The sequence below is a fragment of the Zalophus californianus genome, chromosome 9 (assembly GCF_009762305.2).
Source record: "Zalophus californianus isolate mZalCal1 chromosome 9, mZalCal1.pri.v2, whole genome shotgun sequence".
NCBI lineage: Eukaryota > Metazoa > Chordata > Mammalia > Carnivora > Otariidae > Zalophus > Zalophus californianus.
The window spans coordinates 121,361,841-121,385,961 of NC_045603.1; the positions used below are offsets into that span (position 1 = coordinate 121,361,841).

The following is a 24,121-nucleotide window of genomic DNA, read 5'->3' on the forward strand; positions in this document are numbered from 1 at the left end:
CTCCTCTACCTCAAAACTTCAAAGTGCACCTATTGCTTTGAAGATACACTGTGAGGTCCTAAGGACGTCATTGAGGGCTTTAATGCTCTGGCCTCTCCCTTCGCCCCAGCCTCCTCCCTGCCCCGGCCCGGCCGTTTGCTCACAGCCACCCTCTCCCTGGTATCCTCATGCTGTGCCCTGGTGAAAGCCTACTCCATTTTCCAGACCAAGTTCAGATGTCACTTGCTCTATGGAAGCTCTCCTGACCTCTTTCATCCATAATGAACTCTCCCCGCTCTGGGACTGCAGTGTACCACATAAATAGTTCTATCCGGGGACCTATAATACTTGATTTGCCATATTTGTTTAAATGTTGGCCTCCCCCACTAGGCTGTGGGCTAATTGAAAGCAGGGACATTATTTTTTTTGTTTTGTTTTGTTTTGGTAGCTCTGGAATCAAGCACACTGTGTAGCACAGATTAGACACTAACAAACATTTGTTAAGATCAACTGAGGGGGAATATTTCTCAACTGCCTGTTAGAAGCCTCAGGTTCTGAAAAGAGTGGTTTGGAATAGGGATCTGTGAGGAGAACGCCTTGCTCTCCAAAGTTATAAGAGATATATACATCTACAGCTAATTTAAAAGCTGTGTGATTGTCATGAGCATTTTTTCCTTTAACATTTTCACTTTTTATTTAAGGAAATGGCACACATAAACACTGGCTTAGATGTTTTTCTCCTGCTAGGGCAAGTTGCATGATTTGCATGAATAATTTTTCCCTTTTGGCATCCTATGGACAATTCACACCATTTAAAACTGCAGTTCTGAATTACTCCATGTTATCAAAGCTTCATCAGTACAGTCCAAAAGATCCATCCAGAGGTAAGACTTGAAAAATCAAGCCATAGAGTGGCTTGAGAAATGCCACTGACTGGGATCCCCCACCGCAGCTTCCAGCATTTGCTTCCTGGCCCTGGGTTCAGGCTGGTGCATCCCCGGGATTGTGCAAAGGATGGTTCAGGGGTGGTGGATAAGGAAACAGGGAGAGGATCTTTGGAATTCAGAACATTTCTCTTCAGATGTTGTACATACATTAGCTGAGGGACACATCCCAAAGCCCCTAGTGAAATAGGTACCATCATTTCCAGTTTGGAACAAGGGGATTGGAGTACTAGCGACGAAAGCAAGAGCTGAATGGAAGCACCTTGACTGATTCTAGTACTAAGAGTTCAACTGGCAGCTAAGCCCCACCTGCCTGATCCCCTGATCTAGAACTCAACCAGGGCCTTTGTGCTTTGAGGGTTGGGGGCAGGAACCAAGCCTCCACCCAGCTGCACACTGTGACATTCTAGGTCCTTCCTTTTCTCCAGCTTGCTCTAGCTGGTATATCGGACAGGTTTAGAAGCAAAAGGGTTTTCTACCATGTCGTTAGCCCGTGGCTCTGCACGCTGCACGATTTTCTTCCGTAATAAGTAAAATGTTTCAAAACTAACAGTGGGAAGGAAACAGAAGTACGTTGAAAGACCAGGATAAAAGTATTTAAGAAATTAAAACAAAACGATCATTTATTGTTTTTAATATGTAGTCAAATATGACAGCGGTATTACACAAACTCTTCCCTTCCCCCCTTCTTCAATCCCCAATTCGTTGACTCCAACCGGAAGTGAAAAACAGGATTTAATTCTGAAAATAGCAATCAGCAGAGACAACACAGATAGCATTTGGTCACCACCAGCTTCCAGACCTTTTAAGATGAACTGTGTCACCATGGCAGTCGATACACTGGCTTTCTTACCACATTTTTACTAGGAAAAAAAAATGAAGATTTCCCACATACTGTAAGCAGAGCCAGAGTTGCAGAAAAACTTTGTTTAAGTAGCTGTGTGAGGAAAACTTTAATGACTTATTGCAATCATAACGATCCCCAGGAAAAGAGATGGCAAGTGAATGAACTCTAAGGAAATACATTCAAACTTTGATAATTAATCTTACAGTGAAAATAATCAGGAAGCTTGCAGAAGTACATAGCATCTGAATTCTTGAATTTAAACCATTGGTTTCAGTAAAGGTTACCCCTCGTCTGTTATTAGACACCAATAGTGCAAATTCATGTACAATCATTCTTATATTTGCAGGTTCAGGTACGTCAAGCATGAGGTCATCATGAAGTATGTGTAGGTTATTTGATCATGGAAGAATGTAGGGCTCAGAATGTCTCACTGACAAGGCAGAAGAAATAGGAATGATGCCCAGAGACTGGAGTAAATTTAAAGTGCTCAGTTTTCCAAACCCTGGATTAAAGCTAAATTTTGGAAAACCTCTGCAAAATTAATCTTCACCTGAAAGACACATCCTCGATGTGAGTACAGGGCTTTGGAAAAACAGTGAGAAACAAAGTTGCAATGTGCTGTGCTCATCCACACAATCGTTCCTTTTGTGCGGGGTTGACTGGGTTTAGAGGGTCAGATTTTCCCCTCAGTGTTCTCTTTCAGGAACACTGCAGTGAGCTTTGTGATTCTGACAAAGGGTACAATTATACCCACTTTGAAATGCGTACAAATATTCTGTGTGCTGGTGCAACTGGCATAAAACACAGACAGCCCCGCGGGTGCCCAACTTCTCTTTTCACACTTGGGACATTGCAGAGGACTACAGGCAGAATTACCAGAAACAGTAGTAAATTCCTGGCGTTGGAAGTCCCCATGATCCCAGATGGCATGCAAAAAAGGCTGTTTCTTTTTTCCCCCTGAAAATAATGTACTTCCCAGGCACGGCCCAAATGCCTCAAATGAGGCAAATGAGAGATTTGTTTTGATCAGCCTATGAAAAGACTTTCCCTTTCTCAGCGAGGGCTCTGAGACTTCGCCATAATGTACACAAAATGTCTGTGTCTAAAGAACATTAATTAATTTCCCTAAAATGATTTTAACAGGTCTCAGCAAGGAAAGCTGTGACTTCACTTTGATGGTATTTTTCCGAGTAGCCTGGTGGAGGACTCTGAATTTGGGTTTTTATTTCTCTGCTATAAATATGACAATCTGAGCATGTTTTTGTTCAAACCACCTTAAAAATGGTTGCTTGGACTTGACCACGTGTCTAGATAACAGTATATGAATCAGGTCCCGAGATGGTCAAACTTCACAGAGATTCAGTTATGGGTCCACAGTTGAAAGTACCCTTTCTTCTCATTTCCTCAGGAAAATTTATTTTCTCTTTACTGTATTTTATTTCCTCTGTGTGGTTGGCTGTCTCATGGTCTCTGGCACAAGGGGACCAAAGCACATGCCTTGTAAGTCGGAAGGAGATAAATGGAAAAGCCTCTTTTTGGTCCTTACTTGACCATAAGGAACCCAATTTCCTGGAGCAGGAAGGCCCCTTCTGGGCCTTCATGATTTTAGGATTGTGCCATAGGAGAAGTACAGGTGGATGATGGTTGAGTTTTAAATTAATTGGGGACATCCTTGACTTTCTGTATATCACCTGTTTCCTAGGATAACTTGCAGGATCTGTGTCTGAATGTCTGAATGACCTAATTTTGAGCTGATCTTCATCTCCTATTGATCTGTACATTGCTCTGAAGAAGATGAAAATTCTGCTCAATAGCATATTTCAATTTTTCCATGAATCGTATCCACCCACTCACTCTTATGTTTATACCTCTCCCCATATAGCAAACCTCTAAAATGAGTTTCATACTATGTATGTATGCAACAGGCACAAAGGTTTATAGCTGCATGATCAGTAAGTAACATTTTGGTCATGAATCTATAGTTTTTGTAATGCTAAAAAAGAGAGATTCTTTTAAAAAAAATAACACGCCAGTGGGAATGAGAGAAGTCACTGAGATTTTCAACCAGAATCAAAATAAATACATCACTATCTGCCAACTTAAAATTTTTTTGCTTTATTCCATTAGATTTTTTTTAGTAATTCTCAAATGTTAGTAAATTTTAGAAAATAGAAAAAGATGAGGAGCAGCATATGATTTAAATTATTTCCACCCCCCCCACCCAGCCTTTTATTCTGGATTTAAAGTCACAGAATCTCTTAGTCAACAATGATCTGGAAATTCACTTATAATAACAAGTTTTGAGCATCTATTTCTCTAGACATAATTTGGTCATTCATAATAAATGCGCTATTGAGAAGCCAATGATGATGTACTTCATAAATGTGTCAGGGAGAAGTGATTCAAGAAATTATGTGATTTTACTTGGATAATTACCATCTTACAAAAATTACCATCTTACTTCTTTGCAATCATCACCGTGAGAGTGGTGGGCAGTGGATGGTTTAAAAGTTATGTCAGGTAACAGGCAGATGCATTCCAATTTCAGCTGAAATTAGAAGATCAGCTTAATCAAAATGTTATGTAACATCAAACTGTCCGATGGACTGTGGTAGAGGAGATATACTTGAGGGTCTCCTCAGCTGAAGATTTCTGGTTTCTAGGATTATCTTGCGAGAGCTCACTCTGTGTGTGAGCGCCTCAATATTCTATAGCCTTGGGCTTTGTAATCAAGGCTTTCAATTGTGTCACCATAGTAGCAATTTGTAGTAAATGGTTATGAATGCTCGCAAAGTCTGGGTTGGTGTGTTAGCAAAGGAATCAAGGGGAGGCCTGATATTCCAGCTGGGCATTTGTTGTTATTTCTAGGAATATTCTTGAGGGGTTGTCTTTGTAAAACTCCACCATGTTTTCCAACTGGTGCGGCGTAGACACAAGTATGACTGACTTGATTCACAGTTACCCACAGGAAATCACTGACCCAGTGGGAAAACTGACCCAAGGCACATCAAATCATAAGAACTTTGGCTTGACAGATTAAATATCCCGACTCGGAAATTTCCAATTCTCAGTTTCTTGAGGCAGTCAATTTTTTCTCTAGAAGGGCAATAAAAAATCAGATATAGAAATAAAAATAACAGAATATCAGAAATAGAAAGCTCATCCAGATATACTTAAAATTAGATGTACCAAACTTCAACTTCCATGCATATTTTGAAGGCAAAGATGAAGGACCAAGATTTGTAAAAGTGTCAAATGACCAAAAGAAAACTCCTCAAGGCAGAGTCTGCGTTACCGAAGTTGTATGACCCCAAGTCTCCACACTGAAGCTAACATCACAACGGCTACAATTCTAGCAGCAAAGCACAATTACCGAACAGACTTATCTCTCACTAGGAAACAGCCAATTTCCAAGTTTCTAGAGATAATCAATCTTCTGATCTTCTCCCACTAAATTTGTAAAACTGAGAGATGGGGAAATAGATAAGGATGATGGTGGGTTGTAACTGAACTAGTGACTTTTTACAGTCCCTTCTAATTCAGAGAGTTTATGATCCCAAGTCTTCTTGTAAATAAAAACCAAAAACCCCTATCTATCATAAAGCTTAAGGGAAAGAGAAACATTTCTTTTTTTCTTCTGATACATTTTGCTAGTTAGATAATCCGGTAGTTTTCCCAATCCCAATCCGTGGACATTTGGCAATGTTTGGAGACATCTTTAGTTGTCACAGTCTGTGTGTGTGTGTGTGTGTGTGTGTGTGTGTATGTGTGTGTGTGAACACCACTGGCATAAAGTCAATGGAAGCTGCCTGGAAGCCGCCATATATGCCCTACAACGCACGGGACTATTTCCACCCCACCCTCTGACAAAGAATTCGGGGACCCCAAATGTCAACAGTGCCAAGGTTGAGAAAGCCTGAGGCAGTCTAATAAGTGACATAACAACCACACACCTAAAGTGCAAATGCTTCTTTGATACACTGGTGTTTCTGGAATACCTTAAAACTATGATGTTGAACGTTCAGAAAATATTGGTACAAGAAAGTGAACTGTTACATCTAGTCAGAAAAAGTCCAAGTGACCTGGAAAGTCCCTCTGGGTCTGGGACAACTTTGGATGAGTCACTTTTGTTCCCATGAATGAAATTTACAAACCATTTAAAATAGAGCAAACAGCACCGATGTGCAATGATGTATTGTATTTCTGAAACATTCTTTAGGCAAATACTTGATAATTCTCTAAGTATAATAGACAATTGGAATTGGAAATTGGATAGAATAATATTGATCCGACCTCTTTGCAAAGTTGTGCCTGAGGATTCCATCATATCACAATTATCAGTCGACCTGCCTGATCTCTATTTGTATTTATCACTATATACCACAGATCCAGCACAGGAACTTGGTTCCGATAGGTGCTCAATAAATATTTAAGTAAACTGAGTGGCCGAATGAGTGAACAAATAAAGGGGTGAGTCAAAGTGCTCCACAAAATGTAAAGTGCTTTATAAACACAAGGTAATAGGTAATGCCACAGACCTCATAATATTTGCTCAAAAAACCTTCCTGGGGCAAAAATGTTCAAGTGGTTTCAAAAGCAAATAAAACTTGTGATTATATATGTTGTAAGAAAATAAGCTATGAAGATTCTTAGTTTTCAGATATATTTGGGAAGAAATGAAACAAAGGTAGAACAATTTTAAATGACTAAAAATAGTGTTGCTGACAGATGGCACCAGGTAGGGGTGGGAGGGGCGTGCAAAACCAAATAAAGACACTGTAATGGCTAGAACTTAAAATCACTGGTTGTCATGAAGATGGTACTATTCTTATGAACATATAGAAGAAGACCGGTCCAAAGTTCTATATTATAAGAAGAGTCAATAGTACAGATAAACTTAGCCTTCAGATGGACTGTGCCTTCTAAGCTGCTTGGTTGGGGTTGGCCTTAACTGCTGATGAAAGGGTGCAGGCAAGAAAAATGGTAACAGAAATTACCAGTTGGGAGTTTTAAGTTCAAGACCCAATTCTGACACTGGGAAAATTACCATATCTTTCCGGGAGTCAATTTTCTGATCTGTAAAATGAAGAGCTTGGGTTAGATGACCTGCCATGATTCTGGCATATGGATGCTGACGCCAAAACACGGTGTGGGATGGGAAAGTAGGAGCTAGAGCAACCTTTGGGAATTAGTAAAGCTCATTGTAATAAAGTATTTGAAAAATGCCTGAAGAAATACCAAGAAAAAGAACATTTCACAGGAGGAAGAAACCATAACAACAGGATTGATTTCTTAGTCTTATTTAAATATTAATTTCTTATCATGGAAGGAAAGTTTCTTGAATCAAGGCATGGATTCTAGCAAAACTTTTTCTCAAATGGGCAACAGACACTAGAGGACATAACCAAGATGACACTCCTTCAGGACAGGTAGTAATGTAAGAACTTTTGGCCCCAGAAACTAATAAATTATACTAATCAGAATATATATTATCTGCATATTAGTATAATTTAAAAGAATAGTCATCTTCTTATTTGCATTTGCAAGTTTTTACCGTTCAGAAATTGAGTTCCATGTATTTTTATATTTTAATAAGGCAGCCCCTTATATTTGTGTCACAGGGATAAAATAAATATTTGAAATTATTTATGCTTGAGGTATTTCCTTCTAAAGAAAAGCCTGCTGCTCAGCCCCTGGGCCTCCCTTTGCTGCGAAGAGTAAACTGGGAAATCGCAAGAAACTAGAGAGACTCAGTGACTCTACATAATAAGGAATTGAAGTAATTTCAGCATGCACATAGGGACTCTGTCATGGTGGAGGAGTCAAAGTTGGGAGAGACATGACAGATGGGAAATACTAAGAGAAAATATTAAGATGGGGAAAAATTGAGCAATTTTTCCTTTGGCCTTTTCTTAAGAAAATTTTTTATCGATTTGATTGTCTTTGAATGCTTTTAGGATTGGTGGACTTTTCTTCATCTGAATGCAAATTTGTGCTGATACTGGACCAAGGCTGTGCTTTATATGGGTTACATTGATGTAAGGTTTTAAAAGCCTGTACGTCTGTACATTTAGTCAATCTGCATAATAATAACCTTACAACGAAGAGAGAACAAAAATATTTTTATTTTCCAAAACTGTAAATTGAGACTTATGGAAGTTAAAGTGATTTTCCCAAGATAACATAGTGGAGACTCAAAGCTGTGTCAGCCGGTATTCTTTTCATTATAGCATGCTGCCTCTCTGAGATCAAAAACACTTAAATATGCCCAAGAACTACCAAATCTTCTTGTTTTCTTCCTTCTCCTTTTTATTCAAGGAGAGGGAATTAAAAGAAAAGACCTCTACTCTACAGCACTGTATAACAGAATTTTCTGCAGTGATGGCAATGTTCTGTGTTGTCCAATATGGAAGCCAACAAGCCACATGTGGCTATCGAGCATTCAAAATGTGCCTAGTGATTGAAGAACTGAGGGTTTTTTAAAATTTAATTTTAATTAATTTAAATTTAAATAGCCACATTTAGCTAGTGGATAGGATACTGGACAGAACAACTCTAGAAGCTCCATGTGAGAGAGATCAGCAAATGCTCTAGGTATCTCAAACTAAAATAATAGTGGGAGTAAACTGTACTTTATTATTGATCTTTAGTTTTCTGTTTGTTAGTGTATCTTAAAGTCTAAACACTTCATAAACAACCAACATTGTGGTCAGTGCCATCTGGTTGGCTTAGGACATTTTTCTTGACATTTATACCTTTACCTAATACCAAATATTATTTCCTCTGTAGCACCATTTATCAGATTTCTTCAGAAGTCTGTATGTGTTTCTTGGCTGTTCTTAATTTTTTAAAATTGTTATTCTCTCTCTACTGTGTTCATAGTATTTAAGTAATGTACAGATGCACCCCTTCTAATATATAATGTATGTAAAGTCCAAAGCATCAATGTCCATTCTGAATTTCTAGAAACATGGTGTACGTTTGCTCTTCCTTTGCAGTAAATGGGCACCAGGAACAAACCAGAAATATAAAATAGAATAAAAATTTCATGAAAAAAAGGGATTAGCCAGCCTTTCTCCTTACCACTAAAAGATTCATATACAGCAGAAACTTTTCAGCACCTCTAACTCCTACTTTTGTTAGGAAGTGTTCTCACACTTCCAAAAAGTTTTCCCTATTACTAGGTGCTTTAGTTCATTGAACAATTCAGTTTTATGTCTTGTTCGTTTGTTTCCAGAATTGTCAATTCTTTTAATAGAAAGTGGAATATGAACTCTGAAGGGAAGAAAGACAACATTACGACTTCAAAGAACTGTGTAAGGAGTTGGATATATACACGAGATTTATATAACTGTCAATCAACTGCTACTGGAAGCCACACCTACCACAAAAGCTAGTGGGAGAAGCGTCATCTTATCCTAAAAGGAATCGTCTATGTGTTCCTTATGTCTTTGTAGAATACCAGTTGCACCAGTTACATTGGCAAGTCATTTGGTTATTGCTAATCTGACGAAACCTACTCCACAAGAAATAAGTTGGGATATTTCATATAAACTGAATGCAGATACAGCAGAGAGATTGTCATCACATCCTTCAATTGCCTTGCTTGTCAGGTTTTTTTTTTTTTTTTTTTCAATTATTAACTAAGTAGGTTAGGAAAAAATTACTAACCTCATCAGGTATTTAAAAATGTAAAGCAAAATATATGTGATTGAAGACGGTACTAGTTTACGTCAGACAACTGTGAAGATAACATAGGATACTCTGTTAGTAGACTGATGTTGTTCGATGCAGACACTGTGTACAGATGCTAAGCTGTTAGTAAAGTGCTGCTTATAAGACATCTCTGCTTCCTGATACCTGAATCTGCAAATGTTGGACACTGTGCCCTAGGAGAATCTACAGCATCTGGGCACAGGATGTCAGTTTCATGGGTCGAGATGTTGATGAACTTGTACACACAGGACCTGAATTTGAACGTTGGGAGCTCGGTATACGTATTAACCACTTTCCTCCTCAAGCCATGCCTTTCCTTTCCTCATTTGTGGAGAAGTTTCGAAATCTGGATGGCAATTACAATTACAAGGCAAAATGACAGATCCATCTAAGGAGCATTTTGCATCTGCTTTCTTTAGCCAGGGAGGGAAGGGGTTGATAGGAATGAAAGAGTGGCTCAAATAGGCAGGAAATTGATCGGCACTGCAACTGATTGAACCACTTTTGCTAAGGGACATAAAAATATTCTAATATTAAGGATTATTTTACAACTCTATGGAAGTATGCAGTAATGCATCTCGCATTTGTTTTGTCTTGATGACAAATGCACTCTTTGAGTCACAAGAGCCTGCCTTGTGTTAGTTATAAACAAAAATATATTTATATATATATTTATGTAACTACTATGTGCTTTAAAGAAAATTACTGTATGATTCAGCAGGGTTCTTTCATCCTTTTTTATCACCAGGGATATGCTGACTTGAATGGCTTCTTAGACAGGAATTGACAATGACATGGGCCTTAAGTACTGAAATAGCACAAAGTAAAAAGGAAAAAAAAAACACCCCAAAACCCTCCCCCCACATATGTTTAGACTCCCTTAATGTTTTTGCCTCAAAAACGATTAAGGGACTCTTTGTATTGTTTCCTTCAGCCAAGAGCAACTGTGGCTTCATAGGATTTCATGGTTGGGAAAACGGAGGCAATGTATCTTAAAAAAAAAAAGAAATGAACTGTTTTATCTGAGGCAAGAGAACTGAAAATCTCCTTTGCCTCTCCCTCTCTCCTAATCCTTAGCCAAGAGTGTGGTAATTCTGCCACAGCCCATAGGAAGGACACTCATTAACAAGGGAGAAGGAGGCACAGATAAAAGATTATTCTGTAGGATAATGAACTTGTCAGAACAAGTGGATCTAGACTAGAAAAACAAAATCCTTTTGCCACATGTCTGGTGGAAAGAGAGAAAACCCTCTTATTTTAGGTTTGTTTTTTGCTCCTGCACGAGCTGTTTTCCTTAGCAATCTTGAAACATTCATCATTGCTCTTTTGAGAGAAAAGGTTCAGGCTTTGGAACACAGTTATCTTTGAGACATCAGAGAAGAATATTTGAACCAAAGGCGTAGATCCCTCATGAACTAAAGCTTTATTATTATTGTTTGTTCTCTATCCCTTTGCAACCCTGCACCTAAGCCAATAGCACTGTCATCTTGTCATACTTCTGATAAGTCCACAGGAGATGTTCTGAGTGAATTATAAAATGGTATTCCACTAGGGAATTCTATGTTCAATGGTCAGTGGTACCTTGGATGAGTTTTAGTTTTTCTTTTACCCTTCCAGTGCTGGGCTTGTCCAGAAATCTCATCTCCTTCAGGCTACAGCAGCTTAGGGCTCCTTCGTGTGTGTGCGTGTGTGTGTGTGTGTTTGTGTGTGTGTGTCTTAAAGGTATAGGCAAATTTTTAGTCTTAACACCTGTAAGCCAGCACTGGTGCTGTTCTGTCCTAGAAATTTTAGCACTGCTCTGATACAATGAAACCTTCTTTCTCTCCAACTGGTTCAACTTCGGCATAGGCAGGATGACCAGAGCCTCTTCGAAACTTCATTGCAGGCCATCTGCTTGGGCGTCTCTGAAACAGAAAATGCAAAAATAATGAATACCAGAGTGATGGTCATATCATTAAAAAACATATCTCCCTTCATCTACTTGTTTGGGAGAGAGAGCGTGTCAGCGGCGGGGAGAGGGCGGGGGGGTGGGGGCAGAGGGAGAGGGAGAGAAAATCCTCAAGCTGACTCCTTGCTGAGTGCGGAGCCCGACATGGGGCTGGATCCCACAACCCTGAGATCACGATCTGAGCCAAAACCAAGAGTTCAACACCCAACCCACTGAGCTAACCAGGGGCCCCAGTATTTGCCAAATATTTTAGAGTAACTTCTGAGTTAAATTTAGTAATACATTATCTCACATTACTACCACAGTTGGAATTACACATGCTCAAAGCCCCATTCTTGCATCTTTATTATGGCATTATTAGCACCTCTCAGGGGGATAGTCCGTTTGCCATAGTGGCCCCGTGGGAGTGAGAGCTTCTCAAAGTCACAGTTTATGCCTTCTGCATACTTTTGTCTAAAAGATTCTATAAGTGTCTAACTTGGAAAAAATGAATTTAGTAAAAAATAAGTCTTCTGAATATATAGCCCCTGACATTTCCTCTTCTCTAGAAAATAATATCATTTCACCTTATTTATTAATTCACTCAAAAATGTAAGGCCATACAATTCTGCACAGTTCTTAGAAGCGTGTCTCAAATTTGGCCCTAGACTTTTTAGTAAGCAAAATGAAAGAAAAATCACTTACTATCTTAAGAAATTATTTATTAGGCTGAGACTTCCCGTACAGGACTTTTTGGGCTTAAAAGTTAACAGATGTCATGCCCTGAAAACTGAATCAAACATCAGAGGGCAGAGACAATCTCCAGCCTATGAACTACATAATGGCACAAGGAGACACTGGTCCTAAAATACAGGTTATTTATTCTGACAAAAGGAGTGCACTTCTCCCCAGCACTCTGTCCATCAGACGAACCTTCTGTGATTTACAAATAGAAGTGCTGATATGAAAATGCATTTTCACGGCCCCAGCGACACTAGAAATATTGCTTTATTTATCAGAGTCTCTGCAATTTTGTAGTATATGAGACAATGCATACTGAAGAAAGTTTATTTCTGTCCAAAATTTATTTCTATTGAAAGAATTTTAATGTGAAAAATGTTAAATATCAATGTAGATAAACTGGCACTTGGCAACCTTCTATATTTGCTAATTCCATTCCATGGGCAATGATTAACGGGCGTAGAAGAGTTTTCACATCAGGAAGGAATGAGTATGAGCTCTACTTTCTAGAAAAATACTATTGGAACAATTACATTCTGACTATTAATAATATTATTTACTGCCTGTATAACATTACGTGGTCAGAATGTTTTATATTTATTAGCTGATTAAGTCCCATGGTGTATGTGAAAAACTGAATTATCCTTATTTTCCAGGAAAAGAAGTTAAAACAAAGAGAGGGCTAAATAGCAAATAGTGTGTCTTTGGTGGAACTAAAAATCATCATCGATGGAAATACACTGAGCATTTTTGGGGAGCTGGGCACTGTAACTCATGATCACTCCTGTCGGAAAAATGCCAATCTGCCACCATGCTCACTATTTAGAACTTCCACTTCGGTTTCAGTTACTTCACAGTTGGTCTTTTGAAGGTACAGCTGCCTAGTCCTTCTCTGAATCAAGTAGCACCACCAAGTCTTTGCTCCGAATCTCCACCTTTCCAAGGCCCGCCTGCCATCCAGCTGGCAAGTTCAGCCCTGGGAACTAACCCTAATTGACAACCCAGCACATAAAGACATTGTGCCGTCAGTGACTTAAAAAGGAGTGCAGATTATCATCAAGAAAATAAGGGTAATATGTTAAAGAAAAAAAAGATAGCAGGAAGGGAAAAATGAAGGGAGGGAATCAGAGGGGGCGATGAACCATGAGAGACTATGGACTCTGAGAAACAAACTGAGGGTTCTAGAGGGGAGGGGGGTTGGGGGATGGGTTGGCCTGGTGATGGGTATTAAAGAGGGCACGTATTGAATGGAGCACTAGGTGTTATACACAAACAATGAATCATGGAACACTGCATCAAAAACTAATGATGTAAAGTATGGGGATTAACATAACATAATAAAATAAAATAAAATAAAACTAATGATGCATTATATGTTGGATAATTGAATAAAGAAAGAAAGAAAGAAAAGAAAGAAAGAAGAAAGAAAGAAAGAAAGAAAGAAAGAAAGAAAGAAAGAAAGAAAGAAAGAAAGAAAGAAAGAAAGAAATAGAAAATAAGGGAAAACAGGTGCGAGGACATGGTCAAACGGGAAGCCTTATCCACTGCTTGTGGGAATGTAGATTAGTCCAATCACTGTGGAAAACATATGGACGTTCTTCAAAAAGTTAAAAATAGAAAAAAAAAATAGATCTGCCATACGATCCAGCAATTCCAATTCTGGGCATATACCCAAGGGAAATGAAAACAGGAAGTTGATGAGATCTTTGCACTCCCCCATGTTAATCACAGCATTATACACAGCATTATTCACAATAGCTAAGATGTGGAAACAACCCAAATGCCCACCAATGGATCAATGAATAAAAAAGCTGTACATACACACAATGGAATGTTACTCAGCCATGAAAAAGGAGGATATTCTGCGATTTGCAACAACATGGCTGGACTTTGAGCACATTATGCTAAGCGAGATAAGTCAGAGAAAGACAAGTACTATATGATAGCACTTATATGTGGGATCTAAAAAGGTCAAACATGTTTAAAAAAAACCAATTAAATGGTGGTTAACAGGAGATGGGGGCTGGAGGGATAAAACCATGGTGTTTCAGGGTACAGACCCAAAATGAGTATTGAGCTACAGAGATCTAATATACAGTATATTGAATATAGACAGTACTATTGTACTATAAGTATATAATGTGATAATAATGTTGCAACCTTATTATATCAATGTATCAAAGTAACATGCTGTACCACTTAAATTTATACAGTGTTACAGGTCAAATTTACCCAATTAAAGCATTTGTTTTAAATAAAAATGAGCATAGTTGATGAGAATGATGATGATGATTCTTGTAAAAGTTGTATTTTATTAAGCTCTTAGCTGTATTTCATGCTTTATACTAGGCACTTTACTTATATAATCTCATTAAAATGCACAAGTCAATCATTTACGTTTTGCACAAACCCATAAAGCTAGCAAGTGGCAGAGCCAAGATTTAAAATGAGATCTACTTACTTCCAAAGTTAATTCTCCTTACTATAAAAATTGATCTTAAAATCCTTGTGTACGACTCATGTGAAATTTGTGAACATGGTTCTGATTTTATTTCAGTCTTAAAAATATAACTAGCAACTTTAGTATTCTGTTAGTAAGTCATAATTACTAATTAATAATTTTCTGTCTTAGGTGAAAGATTGGAGGATTACTGGTAATGTTTATCACGTACTCTGTGAGCTCATCACAGAGGTACTCAAAATAGAAAGTATAAAAATGCTGGGAAGTGAAGCTTCTTAACATGGTACAAACTTATTTTCTGAATTAACTGCATATCCTTAAGGAAAATTTCTCTTGATTTATTACTACTCATTGTAGGGAAAAAAAAAAAGAAATACCCCAACAAGATTTAAAATTACTAGAGATCTCACCATTTACACATACTTCGGTTCAACTATCAGTGGACATCACTTATATACATTTCTAGGAACAATTAAATCACTGTACATACTATTTTATAAAATCTTTTTTTTTGCACTTAAGGACACACTGAAAAAATTTATGAACTATCTCTGTACAAAATTATTTTAAATGTCTGTAGAGCATTACTCATAACTAAATCATGATTTATATAGTCAATTTGATTTGGAGTTTTTTTCCAATTTTTTTGACAATATAAATAATTTTCTACAATGAATATCTTTGCTGATAACCTGATGGGAATATCTCCAGTCAGTTCCTTTTATAAACTCTCAAAAGTGGAATTATTGGGTCAAAAGAGAACACAAATTATTTACTAAACACTTGAAATTTCTAGTGTGGTGCTAGATGCTGAGTTGAAGGACACACGACCAAAGAAAGGTATAGATGTGGTTTCCACATGGAAGATAAAACCATTTCAGAAGAAAGGGATTTTCAATGTAGGTTGAAAAGGTGAGAAAATACACTGAGGAATTAACATAGGTGTCAACGATTCTAAAGATGAACAAAGTAGAATAGGTATAATCTTACTACAAAATTATTCACCACAAGCATTTTATTTGTGCAAAAGTAAAAAAAATTATAATTACTTCTATAGATTTGGACTAGATTAAAACAAATGGTATTTCCCCCTGCCCCCATAATAATACCTTAAAATTTATAACAAAATCTAACAAATGTCAGGTACTGGGTTCTTAAGAATTTGATGTGATTTTATGTTTTTTGACAATTCCTTGATACCTCAATGTTAGCCCTAAAAATGCTGGACGAAGAGAAATAACTTTACCAAAATTCTGCTTCCTTTCTAAAATGCTTTCACATATCACAAATCAACTAATGATCTTAAATAAATCACTTTGTTTCCTCATGTGGAAACTAGTATCTGAGGGTTTGTCTGCTAAAATTGTAGGATCCTCATACCTGCTTGCCTGAGGTTAACTGACTTTACCACTGGGGAGACGATAATGATTTGAAAAACTTTTCAAGTTCTTCTATCATCGTCCCTCTTGTCTCCCTCCGCTAACTTTTAGGACTTCTAGATTTACAGGAAATCTGTATAAGTTAGTCCTAACTGAAATTGCTTTTCTATGTCAGTCTGCAGTTCAGAGATCTCCTTATGAATGAAAAAAACGGAGCATTTCTATGGCTGTAATGGAATGAGTGAAGATTTAGTTCTTATAGGAAAATCTTGAATGTTGGTGGTAGAATATGAGGCATCTATCCAGAAGACAAAGACATCTAGAAATTTGGGCATGATGTCTGGCTCTGCCATGAAGTGTGATGGGTCATAACCTGGCATTTATACTTCCTTCTCGAGGTTTAGATATGTTCAAATCTGTGTTCTTTTTAGAATGGCTAATTCGAATTGTTGGAGAAACTGATGGGGGCCGTGGGGTCACTTTGCTAACAGAGCAGGATGTATGCTGAAAATTGAAAAATTCAAAACAGACTGTAAGGTTAATTCATTACAGAGATTCAGGATGTAATGCCTGAAAACATTGCTGGGTGTAATGCGTGGGTGATCTCTACTTTCATTTCTGAGAATTATTTATGTGATTAATCACATTCAGAAGAACATGTTCACGTAGATCTGTTGGCACTGGGGTGGGCTGTGCAAACAGGTATTTTCCCTAATTACTCCTTCAGAACTATTAAGTGAACAGTCATCCAGATCCGTCTCAGTGGTCTGTGGCAAGATAATTAGCTGAAATATCCACAAACAATCCTGCAGGTTACCCTCTGTTAGCAGTGCACACAAAACCACAGCTGGAGATTTCTCTGCAAGCTTCGAGAGCAGAGCAGAGGTTTTTGGTTGGTGAGATGAGCCCTTGAAAGAAAGTTACTAGGTGTGAGCGTTAAAGGAAAGGGGCAAATTTTGAAATCCAAAGCCCAGCTAGAAGACACCAGTGGTGCAGGATGGAACTTGACAATGGGTTGTTCCAAAATTTCTGGTGTTTTGTGCTGCTTCCTTCAGTGAATGGTGGGGAAGAGGAGAGAGGCTGGGCTCATGAGGCTTGGCCAGCATCACAGACCTGTCACTTCCCAGCACAGGGCTTATGCAAAGTCTTTTTCTTTGTTTCTCAGTTTCCCCATTTGGAAAACAGAATGATCTAGATTACTGTTTTACAAATTTTTCTTTTTTAATTAAAGAAAAGTTTAAGCCACAGACCCTCTGTTCCAATCAAATATTACCTGGAAGCCTCAACAGGATCCAGGAGAGTCGGTTTCTCTTTGTTGTGACGGAGAGACCCCTGCTTACACCCTCTCCCTGAGTCCTGAGGCAAGCCTACGGATCCCACAATATCTCAGGGCACATTTTGGCAACTATAGAACTAAATCTGCCCTTCTCACACTTAACTCTGCACACAAATCACAAGGGCTCTCATGAAAGTGCAGATTCTGATCCATTAGGTCTGGGGGAGGCCTGGGACTCTGCATTTCCAACAGGGTCCTAGGTGATGCTGCTGCTGCTGGTCCACACAGCACACTTAAAAAAAAAATAATTAGCCAACGTATAGTACATCATTAGTTTCAGATGTAGAGTTCAGTAATGCATCAGTCACGTACAACACCTAGTGCTCATCACATCACGTGCCCTCCTTAATGCCCATCACCCAACTACCCCATCCCCCCACCTCTCCTCCAGCAACCCTCAGTTTGTTTCCTAGAGTTAAGAGTCTCTCATGGTTTGTCTCCCTCTCTGATTACTTCCATTCAGTTTTCCCTCCCTTCCCCTATGATCCTCTGTGCTGTTTCTTATATTTCATATATGAGTGAAACCATATGATATTTGTCTTTCTCTGATTGACTTCTTTTATTCAGCATAATACCCTCCAGTTCCATCCATGTTGATGCAAGTGGCAAGTATTCATCCTTTCTGATGGCTGAGTAGTATTCCATTGTATATATGAACCACATCTTCTTTATCCATTCATCTGTCGATGGACATCTGGGCTCTTTCCATAGTTTGGCTACTGTGGACATTGCTGCTATAAACATTGGGGTGCATGTGCCCCTTCGGATCACTACATCTGTATCTTTGGGGTAAATACCTACTAGTGAAATTGCTGGGTCATAGGGTAGCTCTATTTTAACTTTTTGAGGAACCTCCATACTGTTTTCCAGAGTGGCTGCACCAGCCTGCATTCCCACCAACAGTGTAGGAGGGTTCCCCTTTCTCTGCATCCTCACCAACATCTGTCATTTCCTGACTTGTTAATTTTAGCCATTCTGACTGCCGTGAGGTGGTATTTTATCACACAGCACACTCTGAATAGGAAGGGTAATGATTCTCTACAATGTCTTCAAACAGGAACATTCTTTAAAAGTGGGTGGTAGAAAAAATATTCATTTTTGACCTTCCCTGTGTCTCCAGTGGACCTTTGTGGGAACTGAACACGTGTTCAAACAACTGGGTCAACCTTTCCATATTTAGCTTTGATAAAACTGAACTGTCCAGAGGGAAGGATTTTTTTTTCCTTTTTCATTACTTCTAAACACAAATTATTCTCTATTCCGTTTATTTTGTGTTGAATATTATTTCAACACAAGTTATGCCAAGTTATAAATATCTGAGTCACCAGATTTGGCAAATAAACACACAAAACACCAGTTAAATTTGAATTTCAGATAAACAGTGAATAATTTCTCAAAACTATACTTCATCAAACATACATATATTAAAAAAATTACTCATTTATTATTTGAAATTAAAATTTATCTAAGTGTCCTGTATTTTTTTTTTTTTTTTTTTGGCAACCCTATCCATAGAAAAACACAATAGCTTTGGGCCCTGGCCAGTCAAACTTCCAATCTAATTAAAATAAACTACTCCTATTTGTGGCTGTGCCTCCTTGCTTCATGAATTGTAGGTCACTTTTTCCTTAAAAAGAGTAACTCAGATCAATTGGTCTGTCTTCTGGTGTGGTTAAGAATCCCAAGCAATAATTCCTGTGTGAAGCAAAGCCTGGGTGTTCTTTTACATATTTTTACTCATCTTATTTTAATTGCTTTTCTTGTGGAAGCTGTTTATCATCCGGCAGTTGCCTCTTCTCCAACCTACAACTGCTCCTTGCCACGGGTATACTGCCTTCATTTTAGAACTGTCCTATGGATGATCCTGAAAAATCAGTTAATATCATCATAGTTGGTACATGTCCAAGATGAAAATGATCTCAATGCACGTAGAGAACAGCTACATCCTGGGATTAACAAAATCATCATATTTTCATGTGATTTTCCTAAAGCTAAAGGATTCTTAAAATAAATATTAAGTGACATCTGCCTCCTCTTGAAGACAATATTAATTTTGGTAATAGTCATGAAATGAAATTAATAATGACCAAAAAAGAAATGCAGACAGTGAAAAATCTTCCTGTTTTAAACTTCGTAGATATAATTCATGCCAGGGAAAAACATTACAAATAAAATAAATATTTCCATAAAAACAGGAAAATAGAATGACTTAATGTATTTTTTGAACTGCATATAAATTAACTTCGTTTAAAAATAGTCATGGTTTTCTTAATGAGATACCACCTCACACCAGTCAGAATGGCTAAAATTAACAAGTCAGGAAACGACAAATGTTGGCAAGGATGTGGAGAAAGGGGAACCCTCCTACACTGTTGGTGGGAATGCAAGCTGGTGTTTTCCAGCCACTCTGGAAAACAGTATGGAGGTTCCTCAAAAACTTGAAAATAGAGCTACCCTATGACCCAGCAATTGCACTACTGGGTATTTACCTCAAAGATACAAATGTAGGGATCCAAAGGGGTACGTGCACCCCAATGTTTATAGCAGCAATGTCCACAATAGCCAAACTGTGGAAAGAACCAAGATGTCCATTGACAGATGAATGGATAAAGAAAATGTGATATATATCTATTTAATGGAATATTATACAGCCATCAAAAACCCCCAAAATCTTGCCATTTGCAATGATGTGGACGGAAATAGAGGGTATCATGCTAAGTGAAATAAGTCAATCAGAGAAAGACAAGTATCATATGATCTCACTGATATGAGGACTTTGAGAAACAAGACAGAGGATCATAGGGGAAGGGAGGAAAAAATGAAACAAGATGAAACCAGAGAGGGAGACAAACCATAAGAGACTCTTAATCTTAGGAAACAAACTGAGGGTTACCAGAGTGGTGGGGGGTGGGAGGGATGGGGGGGCTGGGTGATGGACATTGGGGAGGGTATGTGTTATGGTGAGCGCTGTGAATTGTGTAAAACTGATGAATCACAGACCTGTACCTCTGAAACAAATAATACATTATGTTAAAAAAGAAAAAGAAGATAGTAGGAAGGGAAAAATGAAGAGGGGGAAATCGGAGGCAGAGACGAACCATGAGAGACTATGGACTCTGAGAAACAAACTGAGGATTTTAGAGGGGAGGGGGTGGGGGGATGGGTTAGCCCGGTGATGGGTATTAAGGAGGGCACGTACTGCATGGAGCACTGCGTGTTATATGCAAACAATGAATCATGGAACACTACATCAAAAACTAATGATGTAATGTATGGTGACTAAAGTAACATAATAAAATAAAATTAATAAAAAAAAGAAAAAATAGTCATGGTTTTTACAAAATTATCATCTTATCATTTTATTATTTTTTTTCTTTTTCAAGTTTTTATTGAAATTCTAGTTAGTTAACATAACTAACTAGTTAGTGTAATATTGGTTTCAGGAGTAGAATTCAGTGATTCATCACTTATATACAACACCCAGTGCTCATCCCAACAAGTGCCCTCCTTAATGCCCATTACTGTCTAGCCCATCCCCCCACCCACCTCCCTCCATCACCCCTCAGTTTGTTCTTTATCTTTAAAAGTTTCTTATGGTTTGCCTCCCTCTCTCTTTCTTTACCCCTTCCCCTATGTTCATCTGTTTTGTTTCTTAAAGTCCAAATATGAGTGAAATCATATGGTATGTGTCTTTCTCTGACTGACTTGTTTTGCTTAGCATAATACTCTCTAGCCCCAGCCATACTGTTGCAAATGGCAAGATTTCATTCTTTTTGATGGCTGAGTAATACTCCATCGTGGACATTTAGGCCCTTTCCATAATTTGGCTATTTTTTTTTTTTCAAAAAAGACACATGAAGAAATCCTGCTAAATGCGTCAACTCCACAATGTTCAGAGACTGATTTGTACGTTGCAATGACAGAATTGAAGTAACTCAAGTTGTTTCATCATCTTCACAACCATGACACTATTCTTCTTTACTTAGAATCTACTATTTTATCCTTTTGTGTGTTTTTTTTTTTTTTTCTCTTTTAAAGTTTTTATTTGAAGGAGAATCTACTGTTTCAACACAGATATATGTAGTACTATATGGGCTGGAGACCCATTGCACCTGAACAAGTGCAAAGCACTCCAGATTCTTAGGAATTTATTCCCTAAATGAATGCATGCAGCTGAGTCTGTGGTCAGGGTCCAAGTGTGTAACTGGGAGTTCTTGAATTAACTTTCCTCTAGAGGACAATGTTTACTAAAGGACAAGTAATACAACTGCACTAATTGGAAGTATACATGTATTTTATGTTAGCAAAACTCAACAGTGACTGAATCAACTTGTTAGAGCTTAGATTAGCAAGTTTTGGACATAATTTAGAATTTCAGGCACGTAGAGATAATAAAACGCTGACATTATTTTAGACAGATTTATTATAAGTATACCATTCTCTATAGACAATGCACCCCCATATTACCTGCACCTGAGGCAGGTTGCTCTCAATGCCCTTCCCTTGTGCACAAGGAGACTCACAGTAAGTATTTGTGTTGACTGGCACAGATCTTATTCTATAGTTTATGCCCCACGAGGGGGACAATTATCCAGATTCTTGGGTGACCATCTTTCTTCTTGACTTTCTTTCTTTCTTGACTTCAGCTCATTATTGGCTATTTTGTTGCCCCAAATGAGAATGATGGGTGATAGTTACTATTTGTTAATTCATGTGGGTATAAATGCATTCAGTCAGCCCATAAAATTACTATTTAAGCACCTATATGTAAAACACAGCACTGAACTCAAGACATAGAGCATATTTAAGAAAAATAAGATATTTGCATAGAAAAGCTTGACTAGGAGCTAACCAATTAGTACAGGATAAAAATTCACAGGCAATAGGTTTGAAATCAAGTATGTGCTGCAAGTATTTGACAATGAATTCCATGAATTTTGAGGAAAGAGGCCTTCATCTGAATTTGAATAATCATAGATGCTTTTGTGGGCACACTGAATATAAAGACAGAGATCAGTGGGGCACCTGGGTAGCTCAGTGGGTTGTGTCCAACTCTTGGTTTTGGCTCAGGTCATGATCTCACGGTTGTAGGATCAAGCCCTGTGTTGTGCTTCTTGCTGGGTGTGGAGCCTGCTTAAGATTCTCTCTCTCCCTCCCCATCCCAGGTCAAGCTTGCGCACACAAGCACATTCTCTCTCCTAAAAAAAAAAAAAAAAAAGACAGAGCAGAATAAAACTCCCTGTGGTTGTGGACTTGATGCTATTCACAGGACTCATTCCAGTTCTTTGGAAAACCTCAGCCACTGGCTTGTGTGCTTTGTTTTTTCCTCTCTTCTTTATCCCCTCTGGCAACTTTAATGACTTCAACATTCTCTTCTTCAGGGGGCCTTCTGGATCATTTTGAAAATACCCACTTCTATGTCTTCTATATTGCTCATTTATTCATCTCGAAACAGTCACCTCCACAGCCTGGCCTCTCAGTCCTTCAGATTGTGGGTCCCTGCTTTCCATTAGTGTCACCCAGGCTAGACCCAACTTCTGATAGTCTGAATTCGATGGTGGCCTGTCAGTTACCTCCCTGTCTGTTCCCTCCTCTGATGATCAATCCTGGGTAAGTTCTGCCATCTTCATCAGAAATTCTCATCTTCTGTATTTTCCTATTCCAGACCCTAAGCAGCCCCAGCTACTACAGAAGAAAGTCACACATTCAGATTAACCCAGCTGCAAAGAATCACACGCTTTCAATTGGGAAGTCAGTGATTTACCTCTCTTCTTGTTAAATCTTTATGATATATTCAAACTCCAGCCAACCCCATGCTACCCTCCATCAGTCTTGTATATCATCACCCATTTTCCTTGAGAAGGCTAAGCTAAGCCTTTAGGAAGATGCTAATCTTTTCCCCGTTCTCTTCATTAATGCCTTTATAGCTACTCATCCTTCCTTCTTATCTGAAATAAAAAGATGCCTCTGCTGTGTAATTGCCTTTCCTACTCAAGTCTGTCTGGGCTATGAAGTTACTTCATTCTTCCCTCCTCGTCCAGCACCTTAAAACACTCCTTTCATTGTTTCTTTGCCTTATGCCTACACTTCACATCAAAAAGGTCTTTATTTGATGTTTCTTTGTAACCTCAGTACTATACTCTCTTGAATGACTGGATCTACTGCCTTCACATTACAAAACCGTATTCCACATCCTTCAGTCTGGGTCTGGCCTCTTCCCTGCATCTGCACTGTCTCATGTTACAAATGACCTGCTTGCCAAGTTAGTACCTTTCCCCTCCCTTATTCTGTGACTTCTCTAGAGCACTTTAAACTGCTGCCTCCCTTTCATTTTTGACCCTCTTCCTTTTGTGGGCTTTCCATGATTGCACATTCTCTTGTGTCTTGTGTACTTTTTCCCCCTCTTAAACTTGTCTCCTTTCCTGGTTTATAAACACTGTTAACATGTCCTAAGGTTTAGCCAGGAATGCCGTAATCTCTCTATTCCCCACGGCATTCTTCTTTATTCTCTTGGGTTTCAATTTCTACTATAGTAACTGCCATTTCTTTCTCACCTGACTGCTTTATCTCAATCCATTCCTTTTCTTCAGTTGCTTTTTTCTGAGAGGGCCAACGATGATTTGACCATCAGCTCAAAGCAAACATGCTTCAAGTTCATCCCCTCCTTTTCCTTCCTAAACTAATTTTATCTCTGACATTTCTAATTCTGTCACTAAAAAATGTAATTTCCCAGTTGCTCAGATTTTGTACTTCGGGGTTAACCGTAATCCTTTCTTCTTCATCCCACATTC

At 38.4% G+C, this 24,121-nt stretch overlaps 1 protein-coding gene across 1 annotated transcript in view; it reads right to left on the bottom strand.

Annotated features, from left to right (window-relative positions):
- Positions 1–1,523: 1,523 nt before the first annotated feature.
- PLXDC2 (plexin domain containing 2) overlaps positions 1,524–24,121 on the bottom strand; it is a 469,728-nt gene continuing 447,130 nt past the window's right edge. Inside the window, exon 14 of the mRNA XM_027592981.2 lies at positions 1,524–11,390. Coding sequence (XP_027448782.1) covers positions 11,274–11,390 — 117 coding nt within the window. The 3' untranslated portion in view covers positions 1,524–11,273. The remainder of the gene's footprint in view (positions 11,391–24,121) is intronic.